Consider the following 21,603-nt stretch of genomic DNA (forward strand, 5'->3'; position numbering starts at 1 on the left):
AAGGTCTTTCACATAAACTTCTGTAAACATTTCTGTACAGGTGAGAAAACTGAGTCGCAGAAACATTAGCTCCAGTAACCCCACTAGCAAATGACCGAGCAGGAGATGGCATGGCAAGGGAGAAAGAAATCCTGGATTTTGGGTTCAGGCTCAGGCCCGGGTTTCACCTCAAGGAATCCTAGCAACATTAAACTGGTCATGCTACGTAACCTCTTCGAGCTTCATATTTTTTTTCTTAAACCGCAAAATATGTGTTGTACCCAGCCCACAAATTTATGACAATTAAATAGGACAAAATGTAAAAAGCCACAACAAAATTCCTGGCACATAAAAGCCACTGAATATATAGCCTGCCTTAGTTGCTACATCTGTAAAAGGGGGTAATAAAATCTAAGTGAAATCTACCTGGAGGAGGCACTTCCACTGTTAGTTCTCCTTGTCCATTTCCATTTTCCCTTCTTCTTCCCCCACAAACCAAAGCTGCCTCCATGGAAAGGATAATTCAGGATATTGGAAATCGGTCTTACGGAAGTTTATCTTCATACATCCACAAGCATTTAACTTATCTACTGAACTCAAAATTGTTTCTCAGGAAAAAAAGGGAACCCAATTAAATATTAAATATTTTTAAAACACTTTTAACACGGCCAAAGTCACTACATAATTTCCAGGTACTGTACCTGGAAGCCCTCATGGTGATAAAAGTATTTGAGAATGTACCAACCTCAATCCAGCCCGCTTGTCCCAGATCTTTTCCCCCATCTGGTTCAGCCCTCAAAAGGGACTTCCAAGTAGATTTCCTGTTTATTTTTAAAGTCACAGTGCCACTTTAGTTTATCCAAAACTTAGATGGAGAGCCACAAGGGGTGGGGGGGGGGAAATGCAGAGAAAAGGAAAATGAAAAAAACAGTGGACAAAACAATTGAGAGGAAAAACAAGTTTTCATATAAATCTGGGCTCTATTCCAAAAAGATCACTAGTTCTGAGATATGTTATCATCTGCTCAATGCTACAAAGCTTCCATGCGGCCACTGGATGAAACAGTGTGTATCAAGCCATGGCTTCCCTGGCACCAGGATTCACACAGTCAACAGCACGCGCTGGCAAATGAGTTCTCAGGTATCAGCTTACCGTCTCCTTCACCCAAAGCAGGAGGTTGAAAATTTTTTTCAATTAAATTTCTAATATAATTCCCAAAGGAAGGAATGCAAGAAAATGTTGCTGTCATTCTAAAAACTGACTTTGGCTGTTCGGGGTTGTTTTTGTTTTAGTGGCGGTAAAGCTCTTCTTTGGTTAAGGTTTAATATTTGTGTATACAATTTACCCACACCACCGATGGTAGGAAATTCCAGTTATTCTCGCCCTTTGAGTTTTTAGAATAATCGTATTTACAAAGAGGCATTTTAGAGGTATGGAAGAGTTTCCTTAATACGCACCCACCTGTAAATTTCAGGCACTTAACAAATAAGGGCAGGGGAGAAATTCCCAAATGTCAAAACAGCTCCCTCCCCCCTGCACGCCCCAGCACCCATTTCTTCTTCCTAAGATTTAGGCCTGGAGAAGATACCAGATTAAGAATGCAAACCAGCTTCGGGTAGGACTGCAGGCTGAGAGCCGTGCGGCGGGCGCGGGGGTCCCGGGGTCCCGGCCGGCCCGGGCGCTGGCTAGCTGCCCCCCTCCTCGGGCTCGCTGCTGGGCGAAGGCGCCGAGGAGGCCTTGGACTCGCCGTCGCTGTTGCATTCCGCCCTGCGCTGGGGGGCGGCACCGGCCGCGCCCTCGGGCCCCCGGGCCTGGCGCTCCAGCAGCTCCTGCAGGTGCTTGATGTAGCTGATGGCGGCGCGGAGCGTCTCCACTTTGCTGAGGCGCTTGTCCGCCAGCTCCCGGGGCAGGTGGTCTCGGAGGCGCGCGTAGCCCTCGTTCACGCAGCGCACCCGCTGCCGCTCGCGCTCATTGCGCCTGCGAAGGAAGGCGGGCTCGAAGGCGCCGTCCAGCGGCGGGGGCAGGTACTGCCGTCTCCGGGCACAGCCGCCGCGCGCCCACTCCCAGCACACCGAGTCCAGATGCAGGGCGACCCTGAGCGGGTCCCTCCGCGGGAGTCCGGGCAGGGTCTCCGGCACGCCCAGGGGCGCGGCGTGCAGCGAGTAGGGCAAGGCCAGCAGTCCCGCCGGTTTACGTGCCTCCATCATTCGCCCGAAAGCACACAAATCACCCAAGAGGTCAATCTCTCAATAGAAGAAGACGAAACAGAATCTTCGAAGCAGAAGTGCTGGAGCATCCAGACTGCCTGGCTCGGCGGGTCTGTCTTTGGAGACGTTTCTGGGTCCAGAAGTTAGGTTCCTGGACAGGCTTCAAGGAAACGTTGCATGATTCCTGAAGTTTTATGAAGGTTCAGGCGGAGGTGCCAGGCAAAGATGTAGGACCTCCTAATCCACACTTCAAACCCCGTGTTCCCGCTGATCTTATTTCAAAAGGTAACAAAGGGGGTTCCTCTGCCTGGCCCCCCAGCCTGGAAAGGTGAGCTCACACCAAACACAGTCATCTTCCAAAGCCACCAAAAGCTTTTCAATGCCTGTAATCCACCACTCTAGGTCTCCAAGAGATGAGTCGTTAGCCAAGAGCCTAGCAATCTTTCGGATTTGTGAAGAGCTCCTCCCAGGAACCTGCCGTGGAGGGAAAGCGGTCCAGAGGCTTTCTCCTTGAAAATCACTTGACTGTCCCTTGTGGTTTCCCACGGCCAGGCCTAATGGAAGAAGCTTTTAGGGTGTTTGCAAACTCACACTTGCTCTTTCATTGCTGGGGTCTTTGCCTCATCAAAGGAAAGACTGCTCTCTTGCAGTTTTAAAATGTGTCAAGTCAAGGAAGACCCTGGGCGAGGTTTGAGGTTTTTCTTCTCCGAAACCCGAATCTTTTAAGAATCCAATGAGGCATGTTTGGAGGGAACAGGAAAAATACAGACTTTAGTAAAGAATAGAAGGGTCTGCATATAATGTTCCAACTTACGTTTGACTCAGGGTGTTTTATAGCTACATGCGACTTTTTAGGAGTACATCAAAAGACTGAACAATAACAAACGCACTTAGCCAGTTATTTCTCACAGTGCTTACTGTAAACACAACTTAAACAGTTTCCCAGCCCCCTCTTCTAATCCCATCCAAGATATAAGGGCATCATCTTTCCATAGTGCAAAGAGTACTTTTCCATTGGACTATTCTTCTTTAAAAAGGGCTATTTATTTTTTCGCTTGAGGGCAGGAAAGCAACATTTGAAAGGTGGAGAGCCCCAGTTCCAAGGAGAAAAGATGATGGCTTTGAAGGCTTGTCGTTTTAACACACAACCCCCCCCCCAAATGAATAATTAATCCATCTGTGTTGGTAAAGCCTTTGAAGATGAGAGTGTCATTAAAAATCCAGCCTTACTGGTTAATGTCAAAGAATGTCTTATCACACTGAAAATCAGATTTCCTCTTCTGTAAACCAGTACATTAAAGGCATCTTCTACTTTAAAAGTCCAACTTAAAAAATGAGAAACAAAACCCCCCTACATTTATGATGAGAACTTTCTGCCTATTCCTCAGCAGACGAGGTGCTGCCCTAACATGTTTTTCTTTTTTGTTGGGCAAGTCCTGTGCTTCCCTGTTTGTTATAAATGATCTGCCTGAAGTAACTGGAAAAAAAAAAGGCAAATAAAATAGAAATAATTATTCCTTTCAAGCATAAGTTAGTCACATTTTAAAAGGTGTAGCTTGGCTGGGTGCAGTGGCTCACAACGGTAATCCTAGCACTTTGGGAGGCCGAGGCACGAGGATTACTTGAGGCCAAGAGTTCAAGACAAACCTGGCCAACATAGCAAGACCCCACCTTTTAGAAAGAAAGAAAAGATTGTGCCACTGCACTCCAGCCTGAGCAACAGAGCAAGACCCAGTCTTAAAAAACTAGAAGGTAGGTCTGGGCGCAGTGGCTCACGCCTGTAATCCCAGCATTTTGGGAGGCCGAGGCAGGAGGATCATGAGGTCAGGAGTATGAGACCAGCCTGACCAGTGAAACCCCATCTCTACTAAAAATACAAAAAATTAGCTAGGCATGGTGTCACGTGCCTGTAGTCCCAGCTACTCAGGAAGCTAAGGCAGGAGAATTGTTTGAATCCAGCAGACGGAGGTTGCAGTGAGCTGAGATCGAGCCACTGCACTCCAGCCTGGGCGACAGAGCGAGACTCCGGTTCAAAAAAAAAAAGAGAAGAAGAAAAAGGGAACGGCCTGAACAGCCTGAATGTCCATCAATAGGGAAAGGTTAAAGATCTTAGAACATTATGCTATTATTAAAAATGAGTAAAATCTGTACATAAGAAAAAGAAGAGGAACAGCCTGAATGTCCATCAATAGGGAAAGACTTAAAAACCTTAGAATATTATGCTATTATTAAAAATAATGAGTAAAATCTGTATGTAAGAACTTGCAGATATATCCACAATGTGTTAAGTGAAAAAAGCAAATTGCAGAGTCACATATGCAGTGGGAACATAAAAACAATTCTATATGATGCGCATGTCATTTATGTGTGTTTCTGTGAGCATAGAGAATGAAATAGAAAGATATACACTCAATTTTTTTTTTTGCATTGGTTGACTAAAAAGAAAGAGTGGCATTGGAAGGAAAGGGGGAATGTTCATTTTTCTTTATAAATCTTTCTACTGTTTAACTTGTTAATAATAGCACGGTTACTTTCTTATTTTTATAGCTTAGTGAAACTTAATAAGAGAATACGTGTAGAAAGTTCAGATGACACCCCTGATCTAACCCAAATCAACAGATTTATCATTAAAAATTAGAACGCTTGGACCAGGGTTTCTGGCTCCTTGTAAATTCTGCCTCTGAGGAAGAAGTATCTACGAGTCTCTCTCTCTCTCTCTCTCTCTCTCTCTCTCTCTCTCTCTCTCTTTCTCTCTCTCTCTCTCTCCCCCCCACCAATATCACAATCAAAACTAGGTAAATCCTGATCCTACAGTGGTCTTTTTATAGGATCCAAGTAATATAATGACCTAACTGCATAGTCACAAAGAATGCTGACAGAGCCTTTCCTAAAGGACAAAAGCATTGAAAATAAGGGGCTTTTCCAGTAGGAATAGCACTGTTTTACTCACATGATGCACAGGGTACGGGGTGGGGGTTACCTTCTTTATATAAGAGATCAGAAGAGGATGTTTTGACTCCTGATTACTCTGCAGTCAGTTTTGACCCAAGTAACTGTTCTCTCCAACCTAAAGCTGTCCTAAGGCTGGCTAGATCATGTAACACATATGCTAACCTGCCAGGAACAATTGGGGCTTGGTCTGTGTAGTCCTATTTGGGTCTGCTCATGAAAGGGGCAGATGGGCAGGTAAGCTGTTCTTAAAGGTCAATTGATTTAAAGGCATGTCTATGGAGGAAGAAAACTTCCACCCCTAAAACTCAGGTCCTGTATCACCAGCTTGAAACCTGAGAGACCTAAATTGGCTCTTCTTATGAAATATTTGATAAGATCACAAATATTGGCCGTTCTAAGGAAAAATATTAATAAGATCACATACAGATTTGAGTTTCCTAGTCTCATGACACAGAGGTGTAGATACCTTTCTGGCCCCATACCATAATTTATGTCTGCTGCCTCAAGAAACAAGAGGGATACATATGCTGCACTATGCCCTCATGCTAGCCATAAGATTTATCATGGGTGAGTTAACTAAATCTCATAATGATTATCTAACATGATTCTATTATCAGTCCTTTTCTATATAGCTCAAGTATAAGTTACCTGTATTATTGTGGGCAACAGCCTCCAGGGGGCTTCTTAGGTACAGCTAACATCTACACTCATTCAGATTACCATGGGCCACATTTGGCATCAGATTTGCTTGAGAGGATGTAGGTCAGGAATGGCATCTTGGAGCAGGACACACACATTCCACCTCCCTGGAAAACCTTACGGTAATCTATGCAGCAATCCACAGTGCTGCTTCCTCCAGCTTTCCTGGAGCTCAGCAGTAGCTCAGGTACAAGAAAACAAGACTTGTATCAGACCAGTGTTGCAGCTGTTCTGACCTAGAAGTCTGTCTCTTAGCCCTCAGGGAGCCAATATTTCTTGTAAGAACTTCATGGGCATAGCTTCCAGGGACCCTGGAGCCCAATTCTATATGCAGGGAAGCCCAAACCTTTGCCCCTTCATCAGATATATATAGTTGTGCCAGTCCAGATGCATTTTGCTAGTCAGGTAATTGCTTTAATATAAATGAGGTTCTAAAAGAAGATCTTTATTTCTAACCAGAAAAAAATATATATATAAGTGAGGCTGCTAATGACATAGTTGACATTTATCTACCTTTATCAAGTTTCTGGAGTAACAGATAACAGAAAGTTAACTGAAGGCCAAACTGTAAGGCAGAAGAGGAAAAGCTTTATTACTTCTTTACCCCTACCTTTACATTCAGTTGTAGAGATAATGCTTGTGTAATTTACAGCAAGATTTAAAGAACCATAAATTTTTAGGTACAAATCATTAATGCTTTTTACGTCCTTCTTAAACAGTATTTGTATTTTAACCTTGTCTGTGTCATCTTTTGTCATATAAAAATGTAAGATTTTGAAGTAGTCAAATATTTTAATCCTTTCTTTGTAGCTTTTGTCTTTTTTCCCTTGTTTAAGGCTACCCTCTCCTACCACAAGTTTTACAAGGCCTCTCCTTGTCTATATAACACCTTGCTGTGAATTGGGAAGAGGCACCAAACTCAAGACGTGGAGAATAAATGGCTGGTTCTAAAATTCATCTGGAAGAACTATTGTGCAAGGACACCCAAATTCGGAAAAGACCAAAGAATGCAACGTGCACTTTTATTATCCATGAGGGAAAAAACCACCACTTGAGATTCTAATTGGGGTTGTGTTAAATAGAAAGATCAAATTGGGCCAGGTGCAGTGGCTCACACTTGTAATTCCAACACTTTGGGAGGCTTAGACAGGCAGATCACTTGAGCCCAGGAGTCTGTGACCAGCCTGGGCAACATGGGGAGACCCCATCTCTACAAAAAAAATACTAAAAGCAGTCAGGCATGGTGGCATGCGCCTGGGGTCGCAGCTACTCAGGAGGCTAAGGTGAGTGGATTGATTGAGCCCAGGAGATGGAGGCTGCAGTGAGCTGTGATCATGCCACAGCACTCCAGCCTGGGCAACAGAGCAAAACCCTGTCTCCATTAAAAAGGTTACTTTGGAGAGAATTACCTTTAAAAAAAAAATTGCATCTCTCCATATATCCACATAGTACAACTCATTTATTCAGGTCTTCTTTTCTGCTCTTTAATAAATTCCAAAGGTTTTTCCATGTAAGTCTTGCATGTGTCTTTTTGGATGTTTTATAGGTTTTGTTGCTATTGTGAATAAGATTTTTTTTCTGTTATTTAAAGCTACTGATTTATTTCATGCTAATCTTTAAATCAGTCATTTCATGAAACTCTCATTAGTTCTAATAGTTTTTAATCAAGATAAGATGTCAAATATACAATTTAATAAGCTTTGAATACATGTATACACTTGTAAAACAATACCCACTCAAGATGGTTCTTTTTTTTTTTTTTTTTTTAAGACATGGGGTCTCACTCTTGTCACCTGGAATGCACTGGCACAATCTTGGCTCATTGCACCCTTTGCCTCCCAAGCTCAAACCATCCTTCCATCTCCGCCTCCTTAGCAGCTGGAACCACAGGTGCATGCCACCATATCCAGCTAATTTTTTTTGTATTTTTTGATAGAGACAGGTTTTTGCCATGTTGCCCAGGCTGGTCTTGAACTCCTGAGCTCAGGTGATCTACCAGAGTCAACTTCCCAAAGTGCTGGGATTATAGGCATGAGCCATTATGCCTGGCTAAGATGGTCCTGATGGTCTTTTTAAAGATGATTTTTTCTAGGATTTTTAAAACTATAATCATACTGTCTATTAATACTGATAGTTTTGATTCTTTCTAATAGAACGTATTTCTTTTTCTTATTGAATTTAATTGCATGAGATCTCCACTCTAATACTAATAATACTACTAACAGTAGCACATCCTGTTTTTTGTTTTTGTTTTTGAGACAGAGTTTCGCTCTGTCACCAGGCTGGAGTGCAATGGAGCCGTCTCAGCTCACTGCAACCTCCACCTCCTGAGTTCAAGTGATTCTCCTGCCTCAGCCTCCTGAGTAGCTAGCTGGGATTACAGGCATGCACCACCACGCCCAGCTAATTTTGTATGTTTAGTAGAGATGGGATTTCACCATGTTGACAAGGATGGTCTCAATCTCTTGACCTCCTTGTGATCTGCCCACCTTGGCCTCCCAAAGTGCTAGGATTACAGGTGTGAGCCACCACACCTGGCCCATCTTGGTATTGTAATGAGAAAGCTTCTAATGTTTCAGTATCTAGTAGATATTCTTTACCAAGTTAAGGAAATTGGTTTGCTATCATCAGGAATGGCTATTAAATTTTATCAAATACTTTTAAAAATCTATAATCATGTATTTTCTTTTTTTATTTGTTATTGTAGTGAATTGCTATAATAGATTTTGTAACATTGAGCCATCTTGCACTCTTAGAATAAAATCCTATGAAGTCATAATTCTTTTATACACTGCTGGATTCAGTTTGTTAATTTTTTTTTTTTTTTTTTTTTTTGAGACAGAGTGTCGCTCTTGTTACCCAGGCTGGAGTGCAATGGCGCGATTTTGGCTCATCGCAACCTCCGCCTCCTGGGTTCAAGCAATTCTCCTGCCTCAGCCTCCTGAGTAGCTGGTACTACAGGCACGCGCCACCATGCCCAGCTCATTTTTTGTATTTTTAGTAGAGACGGGGTTTCACCACGTTGACCAGGATGGTCTCGATCTCTCGACCTCGTGATCCACCCGCCTCGGCCTCCCAAAGTGCTGGGATTACAGGCTTGAGCCACCGCGCCCGGCAGTTTGTTAATATTTTGTTTAGAAATTTTGTTCTTACAGTTCCAAGTTATACTGGCTCGTAGTTTCTTTTCTTGTGCTCTCCTTTTTTGGTATCAGCATTATTTCAAACTCTTAAAAATAAGTTGAGCAGCTTTCCATCTGTTTCTGGAACGGTTTGTAAAAGATGGAAATCATCTGTTCCTTAGAGGGTGGGTAAAACAAAAAACATGTAAACTTTTATTTTTTTTTTTGAGACAGAGTCTTGCTCTGACTTCCAGGCTGGAGTGCAGTGGCATGATCCTGGCTCACTGAAGCGCCAACCTCCTGGGCTCAATCAATCAGCCTCCTGAGCAGCTAGGACCACAGCCATGTGCCATCACACCTGACGAATTTTTAATTTTTTTTGTAAAGATGTGGTTTTGACATATTGCCCAGACTTGTCTCGAACTCCTGAGCTTAGGCGATCCACCTGCCTCAGCCTCCCAATGTGTTGGGATTACAGGTGTGAACCACTGCACCCAGCTCTAGACCTTTGGAGGTAAATTTTCAGTTATGTTTTTATTTCTTTTATCGCTACTGTTGGAATTTTAGGAGGCCATTAACAAAGACAAGGATTTTGTCTTTCTCTTGTTTCTAGCTTCCTTCAATAGCAACTACCGCTCCTTTTTTTACTGTCTTAGACTCACAGATAGGCAGTTTAGTTTTTACCCCTTATACTTCTAAAATGAATCAGAACAGTACATTAGTTAAATTCACCCCAAAATGTGGTGGACTGTAGGCCAAAAACTCATTCCTGATTCTATTTGCTATTTCTAATGAAGGCCATTCCAGCATAGCTGGCCGGAGGTTATCCAGTCAAATAAATTACCCACAGAATTCGCCTCCAAATTAAAAAAAAAATCCTCATTATCAAATTGGTAGGCTTAAGCTAAAACTCAAAGCTTAAATAACCTGATCCTTGTAGGTTAAAAATCAGAGATATCAACATTAAAATTTCTTTGGTTAAACTCCTAAAATCATTTCCCCTCTGTGATACTATGAAATACCGGGTTTTGGCCACAGTTCCTGGCTTTTAATTCCCTTAGCTCTTGTTACAGTATTTTGTTATAATATTAGGGCACTCAGAAGCAGGCCTCAGAAAACAGAATCTCTCTCTCTGAACTTCCCCTGCCCTTCTTTCACCAGCCCACAGCAGAACGCTTGTGGGTCATGAGACCCTCAATTCAGAAGGAATCCCACCCCGTCCCCTGGAGGAAGGAATGCTGCACAGAAGAGACTAGGAAGAATGTGAACAGACAGGCCTTGCTGGGTTTCCTGACTCCGTCTATTAGTATTAGATCACACCCTTTTTGTTCAGTTACCTTTCTACATGGTGGTCAGTCATGCCTGTCCAAGAATGTCTCCATTAAGGCCCAAGAGGACAGGGTTTGGAGAGCTTCTGGATAGCTGAACTCCTGGGGGTTCCCGGAGGGTGGCACGCCCAGGGAGGGCACAGAAGCTCTGCACCCCTTCCCTATGCCATGCTCTGTGCATTTCTTCATCTGTATCCTTTGTAATCTCCTTTGTAATAAACCAGTAAGCCTAAGTTATGTGAGCCACTCTAGCAAATTAATGGGACCCAAAGAGGGGGGTCATAGAAATCCCAACTGGAAGCCAGTTGGTCAGAAGTTCCAGGGGCCTGGACTTGTGACTGCTGTCTGATGGAGAAGGGCTGGGGGGAAGTCTGGTGGGACTGAGCCCTCAACCTGTGAGATGTGATGCTTTCTCCAGGTAGATAGTGTTGAAATTAAATTGGAGGGCCCCCAACTGTTGTGCTTTGCAGAACTGATTGCTTGCTTGTGTGTGTGGGGAAAACCATGCCGCACTGGGTCACAGAAGTCCTCTGTGTTGTAGTGTTGATGATGTGTTTTTTTCTGCTCACTCCTTGATTTCTTATTCTGCTCAATCTAGTTAGAGGGGGGATATTCAAAAGCCTGTGTAGAGTTTGGATTCATTCATTCTGCATGATCCTCACAGAAATTGGTACAGTTCCTTCAGAGCTGAGAAACTATTTTGACACCATGTGTTCAGCCTTTAAAGTCCTAAGACTTGGCTGGGCATGGTGGTTCATGCCTGTAATCCCAGCACTTTGGGAGGCCAAGGCAGAAGGATCACAGGAGCCCAGGAATTCAAGACCAGCCTGGGCAACATGGCAAAACCCTGTCTCTACAAAAAATACAAAAATTAGCTGGGTGTGGTGCTGCATGCCTGTAATCACAACTACTCGAGAGGCTGAGGTGGGAGAATTGCTTGAGCCCAGGAGGTGGAGGTTGCAGTGAGCCGAGGTCGCTCCATTTGCACTCCAGCCTGAGTAACAGCAAGACTTTGTCTCAAGAAAAAAATAATAATAATTCCTAGGAGTTAACAGAACACACGAGATCACCCCAGTTCTACTGCCACATACACTGCATTTAGAAAACAAGTAATTCTACAGCTTTTAGAGGAGTTGAACAAGTACTTGGGATGTTCATCAAGAGAAATGCTGTTCTGAGACCTAGTGCTTAATCCTCTATACCCATGTATCTGTCTCCTAAGATCAGAGCAGAGACTCAGTGGTAGCCAAGAAAAGTCAGGCAGCCTCCTCAGAATGGCCGTCAATAAAACGCTAAGCACTTATTTAGCTCTTGAACCTGAGGATCAGTGATTTGGCCTGACCTCAGCTCAGTTCAAGTGTATGTCCCGCTTGGCAAACTCAGAATCAAGGGGCAGAAAAATAGACTCCATTTCTTCCCAAGAGGAAAAGGGCTGGCTACTGAGAGGAGCAAAAAAAAATATGGAGGGGCTAAAATCACTCTGTTTTACTTCCCACTCTAAAATAATTACACAATTTAAACTAGACCTATGTCAGGGGCTCCACAGCCACAGATGGGCAGCAGCTACCATACTGGGCAGTACGGTTCTAGAGTCACTGGTGTCCTTGCAATTTCTCAAACCTGCCAGGCAGTCTCCTGCCTCAGGGCCTTTGCTCTTGCCCTTCTGTCTGATTGAGACATTCTTCCTCTAGATGTCTGCATGGATCACTCTCTCCTCTCCTTTGGTTCAAATGTCACCTTTTGAGTGATAACTTCTCAGTCTACCTTATTAAAATTGCAGCCCGACCAGGTGCAGTGGCTTACGCCTGTAATCCCAGCACTTTGGGAGGCCGAGACAGGTGGATCATGAGGTCTGGAGTTCAAAACCAGCCTGGTCAACATGATGAAACCCCGTCTCTCCTAAAAATACAAAAATTAGCTGGGCATAGTAGCATGTATCTGTAGTCCCAGCTACTCAGGAGGCTGAAGTGGAAGAAGCACTTGAACCCAGGATGCAGAGGTTGCAGTGAGCTGAGATCAGGCCAATGCACTCCAGCTTGGGCAACAGAGCAAGACTCCATCTAAAAAAAAAAAAAATTGCAGGCCCATCCCCAGGCATTTTCTGTCCATTTTCCCAGCCTTTCTTTTTTCATGTTATTTATTGCTATCTGGAATATTGTATATTTTAATTATTTATTTCTTTATTACCTATCTTCCTCCATTATAATGGAAGCTCCATAGGAACTGGTATTTTTTGGCTGTTTTGTTTACTGCTATGCCTGCAGTTCCTAGAGCAATGCCTGGCACATAGTAGATACTCAACAAATATTTGTTGAATAAACACTAGCCTTCCTATTTCTTTCTGCAAATATTAAATAAAAAAGGAGGTCAGTCCTTGCATTATACATTATAATTGTATCAAACTTATGAGCAGGAATCCCAAGAATGCCAAAGAACAGGTTTGCCTACATAAAAGGTCTTTATTTCCAGATCCTCCTTACCATAAGAGATAGGAAGCAAGACTGAAAACCTTAATAGGGGTCAGTTAAAAGAAAGATATCCTGAGCCGCTAAATCTGGGCCCAAGTTTACCCATTACTGTTCTTATCTTTGGTACTAGGAGATAATGTTTAAAGGTAATTTGTTCTCTGTTTCTACCTCTGATGTCCAGGAGAAATCTTAGTGGTTGTTATCTGGTTGTCTGATATTATCTCTAAGGTCTCTACTCAAATGCTTGAGTATACTCTCCATCATTATTTCACAGTCATTCTAATACAGTCCTATGCCACAATGATGTTTTGGTCAATGACAAATTGCAAATACAAGAGTCATCTCATAAGATTATAATGAAGCTGCCCCATACAGGCACACTATTTTTAATTTTTTATCCATCTTTTTATTGTACCTTTTTTATGTTTAGATATGGTCACATACACAAATACCACAATGTTACAATTGTCTGGTGTATTCAGTACCGTAACATGCTGTGCAGGTTTGCAGCCTAGGAGCAATAGGCTATACCATCTAGCCTAGGAGTATAGTAGGCTAGACCATCCAGGTATGTGTAAGTCCACTCTATGACGTTTGTACAACCACAGAATCACCTGAGGATGCATTCCTTGGAACGTATCCTCATTGTTCTGCCATGCCAACATTCTTCAGTTCTACTTGTGTGACTGGCCAGTTCCTCCCATTGTCGTTGTGTGAGACAGTGTCCTGCTCTGTTGCCCGGGCCAGAGTGCAGTGGCAGTGGCCCGATCACAGCTCACTGCAGCGTCAACCTTCCAGGCTCAAAGGATTCTCCTACCTCAGCCTCCCAAGTAGCTGGGACCACAGGCATGCACCACCACACCCAGCTAATTTTTGTATTTTTTGTTAAGACCGGGTTTTACCATGTTCCCAGGCTAGGCTTGAACTCCTGGACTCAAGCAATCCACCAACCTTGGCTTCCTGAGCCACTGTGTCTGGCCTTTCCATTGTTTTTATTGTCTTAAAGCACTGTGGAGTCTCCTTAAAGGGGTAAGTCGCCCTAAATCAGCAGTCAAGGCAATCTTTGGGCAACCATTTGCTGTACGTCTGCAAGTAAATAGATATGTGAGTCAATACGTGTGGCTTCAAATTATGCCAGCTTGACTTTCTCTCACACATCAGAAATTTGTTGAATGTCTAATATAAGCCAGGTATAGTACTATGTTGTATAGCATTAAATTAGACATGAATCTTCTCCCCAAAATTTAAAATATATTTGGCAAAATAGAAAATTAAACAATTTATTACAATAAAGAGAGGCACTATGAGAAAGCAAACAGTGTGCCTAGTCTGGGGAGTAGAATCAGAACACTTCAATCTTTGGTAATCTTGACATACTTTTTTTAATTGACTTTTTGAGGTATTTTTACATACAATAAAACTCACTGGCTGGGCACGGTGGCTCATACCTATAATCCTAGCACTTTGGGAGGCTGAGGTGGGTGAATCACAAGGTCAGCAGTTCGAACCCAGCCTGGCCAACAGAGTGAAATCCCATCTCTACTAAAAATACAAAAAATTTGCAGGGTGTAGTGGTGAGTGCCTGTTATCCCAGCTACTTGGGAGGCTGAGGCAGGAGAATTGTTTGAACCTGAAAGTTGGAGGTTGCAGTGAGCTGAGATCACACCACTGCACTCCAGCCTGGGCAACGGAGTAAGACTCCATCTCAAAAAAACAAAACAAAACAAAACAAAAACCCTCACCAATGTCAAATTTACTATTTGATTAATTTGGATAGATACATACACAGTTGTGTAACTTCTACCATAATCAAGACCATTTTCATCACTCCTAAAAGTTCCCTTATGCCCCCTTGTAGGCAATCTCATCCCCCTACCCATTTCCAATGTCTGACAATCACTTATCTGCTATTACTACAGTTTTGCCTTTCCTAGAATTTCATATACCTGGACTCATAATATGTAGTATCTTGTGTCTGGTTTCTTTCACTTAGCATAATATGGCTTTTGAGATCCATCCATGTATCAACAGTTTGTTCTTTTTTATTTTTAAGTAGAGTTCCACTGTATAGATACTGTACACCAGGCGTCCCCAAACTGTTTACACAGGGGGCCAGTTCACTGTCCCTCAGACTATTGGAGGGCCACCACATACTGTGTTCCTCTCACTGACCACCAATGAAAGAGGTGCCCCTTCCTGAAGTGTGGCAGGGGGGCCGGATAAATGGCCTCAGGGGGCTGCATGCGGCCCGCGGGCTGTAGTTTGAGGACACCTGCTGTACACTATAATTAAAAAAAAAAAAAGACAAAAAAAAAACATACATCCTTTTTATTGTTAAGTCATAAAGAGGTATCAAAATTAAAAGCAAAAATTACAGGGTAAGACTTAACAAAAACTACTAGGAGCGTCAAAGGAAGTGAAAATGGGACTAGGCGCAGGGAAATATGAATTAATGAACATGGGAAGGACAAGAATGGGGAAAGCAGTGAGCATGTGCTGAAGATACTAGAGGAGAGGATCTGGTGAAAAATTTGATCTTAGACAAGCGTCTAGGTAAAGAAATAATGGGATAAGATTTCTAAACCCCACTATGTGCTTAAGAGTCATCCTCTCCTTCCTCAGCCTCTTTTTCATCATCCTTGATCAACTCCAGCTGGTCATCCCCTGATCTTCATTATCATCATCATCCAGTAGGTCCCCCTCCTCAGCCGGGTCAGCTGCACCCCCTCAGACTCCATCTTCACGTGAGTCTCATCTTTCTTCACGGAGCTGCAGCTCTGCTCCTCTTCTGACTTATCATTCTTCATCTCTACTGCTTGTTTGCTCTGTTCCTTCTCAGTTTTTTCCAGGGTTTCCAGGAGAGAATCCACTTTTTGTTTTATCTGGGTCATCTCCTTTCAACTTTCCAGACTTGGAAGATCCCCGCTGTCCACTCTTAGAATTAAAGCCACTTCTGCCCCTTCATGAGCTGTTTCCTGATACACACTGACGTTTCGAGGGCGCTACAGCCCCAGCAATAGGAGGAGGAGGAGGTACACGTGCTGGGTAACTGTACATCCTATCATAATAATCCCGTTGAAAGTCATAGTCCAAGCCAAAAGAGGAGCCATACATCTCTGCTGCAGATCGTTTCACACCTGCTTTTCCTCGGTTCACTTTTGGCTTTTCAGCCAGGTTAATACCTAAAACCTGGCCAGCAATCATTCTGCCATCCTCTCTTGCTGCAGCAGCGCGGGCATTTCTCTCATTAACATATTGAACGAAGGCAAAGCCCTTATGAACAGAGCAGCCCACAATTTTGCCGTACTTTGAAAAGATTGCCTCCACATCAGATATCTTGACCACAAGAGTGTTGAGATTCCCAATGAACACACAGGAGTTCATGGAGCGAGGATCTGTCTTGTTGGTAACGTTGCTGGCCACTGTGTTTGATGATAAGGTTTCTCACAAAGCCGAAAACAGGAGGGAGGAGGGAGAAGGGATTCAATTCTGAGTCTCCTACTCCCTGGGTCTACATGCAGAAGCCGACTGCTGCTCGAGGTTGGCAACGCAGACACAACCGCTCAGTCTTTGTCTCTTCACAAAATGGTCGTACACTATCATTATTCATTACTAGTTGATGGACATTTGGGTCATTTTCTATTTTGGTCTATTATAGGTAAAGCAGCTATGGACATTGATGTACAAGTCTTTGTACATGTTTTAATTTTTCTTTGGTAAATACCTAAGGAATATGGAGAATTATATGGTATAAGAGGTATAAGAAATTGTTGGCCAGGCATAGTGGCTCACACCTGTAATCCCAGCACTTTGGGAGGCCAAGGCAGGCGGATCACTCGAGGTCAGGAGTTTGCAACCAGCCTGGCCAACATGGTAAAACCCCATCTCTACTACAAATACAAAAATTTGCCCGGCATGTTGGCAAGCACCTGTAATCCTAGCTGCTGGGGAGGTTGAGGCAGGAGAATCACTTGAACCCAGGAGGCGGAGGTTGCAGTGAGCCGTGACTGTACCACTGCACTCCAGCCTGGGTGACAGAGTAAAACTCTGTCTAAAAAAAGAAAAAGAAAAGAAATTCCCATTCTAAAATGACTGTGGCAATTGGTATTTTTTTGCATTCTCACCAACAAAATGTGAGAGTGCCAGTTGCTCCATATATGTGCCAACACTTGTTATAGTTGGTCTTTTTAATTTTAGCCATTCTAGTAGGTGTGTTATAGCACTTCATTGTGCTTTGATCTGCATTTCTTTGATACCTAATGATGTTGTACATCTTTTTCTGTGCTTAATTGCCATTCATGTATCTTCTTTAGCGAAATTGCTGTTGACATTTTTGCCTCGATTTTTAAATTGAATTGTCTTATTATTGGGTTGAAAGGGTTATTTACATATTCAATACAAATCCTTTGTCAGATACTTATTTTGAAAATATTTTCTCCCAGTCCCTGGCTTGACTTTTCAAAAGAACAAGCTGTTGATACATTTTGCAGTATCTTTTCAAGACCAACCATTTTAATTTTGATGAATTTTGATTTGTCCTTTCTTTTTTTTTTTTTTTTTTTTGAGACAGGGTCTCTCTGTCACCAGAGCTGGAGTGCAGTGGCACAATCTTAGTTCATTGCAACCTCATACTCCTGGGCACAGGCTATTCTCCTGCCTGACCCTTCCAAGTAGCTGGGACTACACATGCTTATCACTATGACCAGCTAATTTTTTGTAGACACAGGGTCTTACTTTGTTGGCCAGGATGGTCTCAAACTCCTGAGCTCAAGCCATCCTCCTACCTCAGTCTCACAAAATGCTGAGGCGAGAGCCACTGTACCTGGTCCAATTTTTTTTTAATAGTTTGTGGGTTTCGTGTCCTATCAAGGTTACAAAGATTTTTGCCTTTATTTTCTTCTGTAAGTATTATGGGTTTAGCTCTTATATTTATGTGACCTGATTTTTGTTTTTGTTTTTGTTTTTGTTTTTGAGACGGAGTTTCACTCTTGTTACCCAGGCTGGAGTGCAATGGCGCAATCTCGGTTCACTGCAACCTCCGCCTCCTGGGTTCAGGCAATTCTCCTGCCTCAGCCTCCTGAGTAGCTGGGATTACAGGCACGTGCCACCATGCCCAGCTAATTTTTTGTATTTTTAGTAGAGACGGGGTTTCACCATGTTGACCAGGATGGTCTCGATCTCTTGACCTCGTGATCCACCCGCCTCGGCCTCCCAAAGTGCTGGGATTACAGGCTTGAGCCACCGCGCCCGGCCTATGTGACCTGATTTTTATGTTCACCTCTAAACTTAATAAAAATTGTTCCAAAAGAATAGACATCCAAACCCAAACCTAGTGAAAGTATTCACCTGGTAATAAGATACATCATCATTCTCTAGGCTCCAGATTTGAAGTGGCATTTCAGGGAATACTGTCTCTCAGTTGGGAGGAGGACCTTCTTCATTTAGATTTCTATGTGTTGTCAACAGAGGGCAAAACCAATGTGACCTGCTTGCCGATGTTCAGTGCTGTTTCCTCATCTGGAATGTGCTTTCTCCCCATGAGAAGTAAAGGAAGGGAAACATCATGGGGGTTGAAACCCCTCCCCGCTCTCCTTCAAAACGTTGCATGTTCCCTTTCACATTAGACTGAATTTTCAAAATTCATCAGTCCCCACTACACTGCATGCAGGTGAAGGTCAGGGCTTGTGCCTTGCCTGTATCCCTAGGTTTGAGATGTAATTCAACGAACGCTTTGAGGAGGAAGAATTCCTGAGTCTGCTGTTCTGCTGGCGTATGGGAGCCACCAGGCAGTGTGGTGTAGTTTCCACGTCTACTGCTCAGGAGCTTGGGACCATCCTCCTTTAAAACCATCTCGGTACCCTTAGCGTTAGACGCACAGTAGAGAACTGCAGAGAAAAGAGGAAGAAAATTTGTTTAAAATCCCAAACCCCAGCATGTATGACGGGAAGCAGGGAAACTGGGCAGCCTTCAGGTGTAGCAGACGGTGAAAAATAGCATAGAATCCCAATTCCTCCTGGGCAACAACGACAACTCCCGGGGCTAAATTCCGTACTTCGAATTTTTGGGGCATTGTGTGGACCCAGGCTTCCCTAGTAGCGGAATACGATGAAGACTGAAATCCTGAGTCCGCGGGATTTACGGGATTCAAAACTCAGCCGCTGCGGGCACAGCAGCCCTGGTCGCCTAGCAACCACGGGTCGATCGCTCGGCGCTCGATTCGACACGGCCGGATGGAGATACTGAGCTCCCGGCGGAGCTTCTCGCGGCCTGCGCATCTTCCGTGCGCACGCGCAGAGGGACCCGGGCTGGGAGAGGGGCGCGGCGGGGCGCGGGCGCCGCTTGCGGGTCGCGGCGGGGAGGGTTGCACGCACTGGGGCCTAGTGGCAGGCGCCGAGAGTGGCTGAAGAGCCGGAAACGCACCGCGGAGGGTGCGGCCCTGAGGAGGCGGCGGGCCGGGAAGGGCCGGGCCGGGCCGGGCGGGAAACGTTAGGGCAGCGGCCCCCGGGGTGAGGGGGCCGAGCGGACGGGCAGGGCCCCGAGGCGAACACTGCCCGGATGAGGAACAAAGCGGTGGGGCAGGCGCGCGCGCCCCCAGCGCAGCTGGCAGGTGGGCTGCGCGCGGGCCCCGCCGGGGCGAGGCGGGGCGGGGCGGCGCCTGCGGGCCCCGGGCAGGCAGGCGACACCACGGCCCTTGGGAGGCGGCGTCCGCAGCGCCTGGGGCTCTCAGGTGACTGGAAGACTGGAGCTACGAGCTCCCTGTGGTTTTGGTGACCGCCCTTTTCTCCACTCCCCCAGGTTGGGCGGCCCCCCTCGCGAAGCTTCTGGACGGAAGGCCCCAGGTGTTCTTCGACATGCTCCAACCCGTGGCGGGGTGCAGGGCCTCCGGCCCTTGGGAGAAATTGGGAGGCCCTGGGCGGCCCCGGGGACGATTGGCCACGTCGGTGCTGAGGTTGTGAGCAAGATGCGGTAGTACGTGACCCTGGAACGCAAACCCTGATGCCGGTTCCCCACCACCCGAGCGCTCCTTTCTCCGACATTTGGCCCCAGGCGGATGCATCACAGGTGAGTAGGGAGGTAGGCTTCAGCAATGGTGACATCTTTGGAAACTATCTGGCAAGCGAGCTCCAGGGTCAGTGCCGTTGTTTTCTGGTGCTGTTGAGAAGGTTACAGGTGTGATTTGCAAAGGGCAAGAAATCAAACTAGTGTTGGGTGGAATGTAATCTCAAGCACCCTAATTTACTCCACGTGTGAAAAGTTGTTCCCAATAGCCTCACATTTATTGTTGGCTGGTTGACACCTTTTTCCTGTTATAGTTATTTGAGCGTTTAACAATATATTTTTCTGGATTTCAGTGTGTACTGTTATGCTTCACCTTGAGTTTTGCTGGTGTGGTAGGGACGATAGAGTGAAAGAATTAAGTTCTTAATTCTGCAAGTACAGAAGCAGGCCAAAGAAATCGTTGTATTTCGCTGGTTTTTATTTTATTTTTTGTTTTTTCAGGGCCCTCTCAAAGACCGTATGTTTATAATGAGGGAAATAAGGTACAAATATGTTGAAATTATTGAAGCTCTATTGCATTTTGCAAAGTGGCTGCATTTCAGCTAGCTTCTTATATTTTATACGAAGAAAAAGGTGTAAAATCGGCAACTGGCAGGTGGTTTCATAGGGCAGTTAGAAACATAAACTGTAGAACTGTAGGAAATGATTTTACTCGAAATGAGTAGGGAAGATAGAGCTGAGTATCTTGATTCTTGCCGCCTTCTGGGATTGCTTCATAGAATCTCATAGAAAAAAATGAGAGTAGAATTGCACTTTAGAATGAGAAAGTCTTGAGGATCATATTGTACATTCCCTTCATCTGCTTTCTCTCTGTGGGATACTCGTTACCTTTGGTTTATGGCTGCTGAGGTCATCACGTTTTAGTGACTGACAACAAAGCAGAAATCTGCTGAGCCTCTCACATTCAACTCTGGTTTGAACTGGTTTGAGAAGGCCTAGGACTCAACCTAGAAACACCATGCTGATTTTTATCTCGAGATTAAATAAATATTCAGGAATTTTCAGAATGAGAGTTGAAGCTGCAGACTTAACAGTTGTGCTTTTAAAAAATTATTGTAACCAATCTGTGAAGTAGGCTGTTATGGCTGTAGTGATTGTAGTGTTTTAGTTATGGTTGTAGCTATAAAGGTTATAGGGAAAAGTCTGTTTTAAACCAATTCAAGGCCAGCAACTTTAAAAATTAACATAGACATGTTTTCTTTAGGCTACAGGGATTTTCTTATTTTTTTTTTTTTTTAAAGACACAGTCTCACTCTGTCACCCCAGCTGAGAGTCTACTGTTGCAATCAGAGCTCATTGCAGCCCCGACCTCTTCAATTCAGCCTCCCCTGTAGCTGGAACCACAGGCAGGAACCACTATGCCTGGCTATTTTTTTAAAAATGTTTGGTAGAGACAGGGTTCTCCTTTTGTTGCCTAGGCAGGTTTCCAACTCCTGGGCTCAAGCGATCCTTGGCCTCCCAAAGTGCTGGGATTACAGATATAAATCACCACGCCTGGCCTGCTTCATTTTATAGTGTAATAAAAACTGTTATTAGCATGCTGTTCTTCATAAGGTGTACCTCATTTCCCAGGTGCTTCTAGCTGTCTTTCTGGTAAGGATGATGAGTTTGCATTGCTACATCCAAATAAAAACAATTTTCAGAATGTGTGTTCTATACAAGGTAGTAGGTTGGCCTTGTACATTTTATTGATGTCTTAGAGCTCAGTTTTATGGGATACGTGGTCAGGGATAAGGGTGAAACCTATTCATGTATAATAGTGCGGGGAACAGGTCTATGTGAAACTTTAAAT

General features: G+C 44.2%; 2 protein-coding genes and 1 pseudogene across 6 annotated transcripts in view; 1 reads left to right on the top strand and 2 right to left on the bottom strand.

The window, feature by feature from the left end:
* Window positions 1-786: 786 nt before the first annotated feature.
* On the bottom strand, window positions 787-2,677 carry ASCL4 (achaete-scute family bHLH transcription factor 4). The gene has a single exon (XM_003932298.3). It carries the CDS (start codon window positions 2,184-2,186, stop codon window positions 1,665-1,667), a length of 522 nt encoding a protein of 173 aa, XP_003932347.1. The 5' UTR covers window positions 2,187-2,677; the 3' UTR covers window positions 787-1,664.
* Window positions 2,678-15,074: 12,397 nt separating this feature from the next.
* Window positions 15,075-16,215, bottom strand: LOC101039605 (heterogeneous nuclear ribonucleoproteins C1/C2 pseudogene; annotated as a pseudogene).
* Window positions 16,216-19,027: 2,812 nt separating this feature from the next.
* Window positions 19,028-21,603, top strand: part of PRDM4 (PR/SET domain 4) — a 60,712-nt gene continuing 58,136 nt past the window's right edge. For 4 of the 5 annotated variants that reach the window (XM_074402285.1, XM_074402286.1, XM_039471872.2 and 1 more), the window contains exons 1-2: window positions 19,028-19,180; window positions 19,548-19,814. In XM_074402285.1, coding sequence (XP_074258386.1) covers window positions 19,804-19,814 — 11 coding nt within the window. In that variant the 5' untranslated portion in view covers window positions 19,028-19,180; window positions 19,548-19,803. Of the gene's footprint in view, window positions 19,360-19,547; window positions 19,815-21,603 lie in introns of all 5 variants that reach the window. The other variant, XM_039471871.2, reaches the window with a different exon arrangement.

Source organism: Saimiri boliviensis, chromosome 7 (assembly GCF_048565385.1).
Source record: "Saimiri boliviensis isolate mSaiBol1 chromosome 7, mSaiBol1.pri, whole genome shotgun sequence".
Taxonomy (NCBI): domain Eukaryota; kingdom Metazoa; phylum Chordata; class Mammalia; order Primates; family Cebidae; genus Saimiri; species Saimiri boliviensis.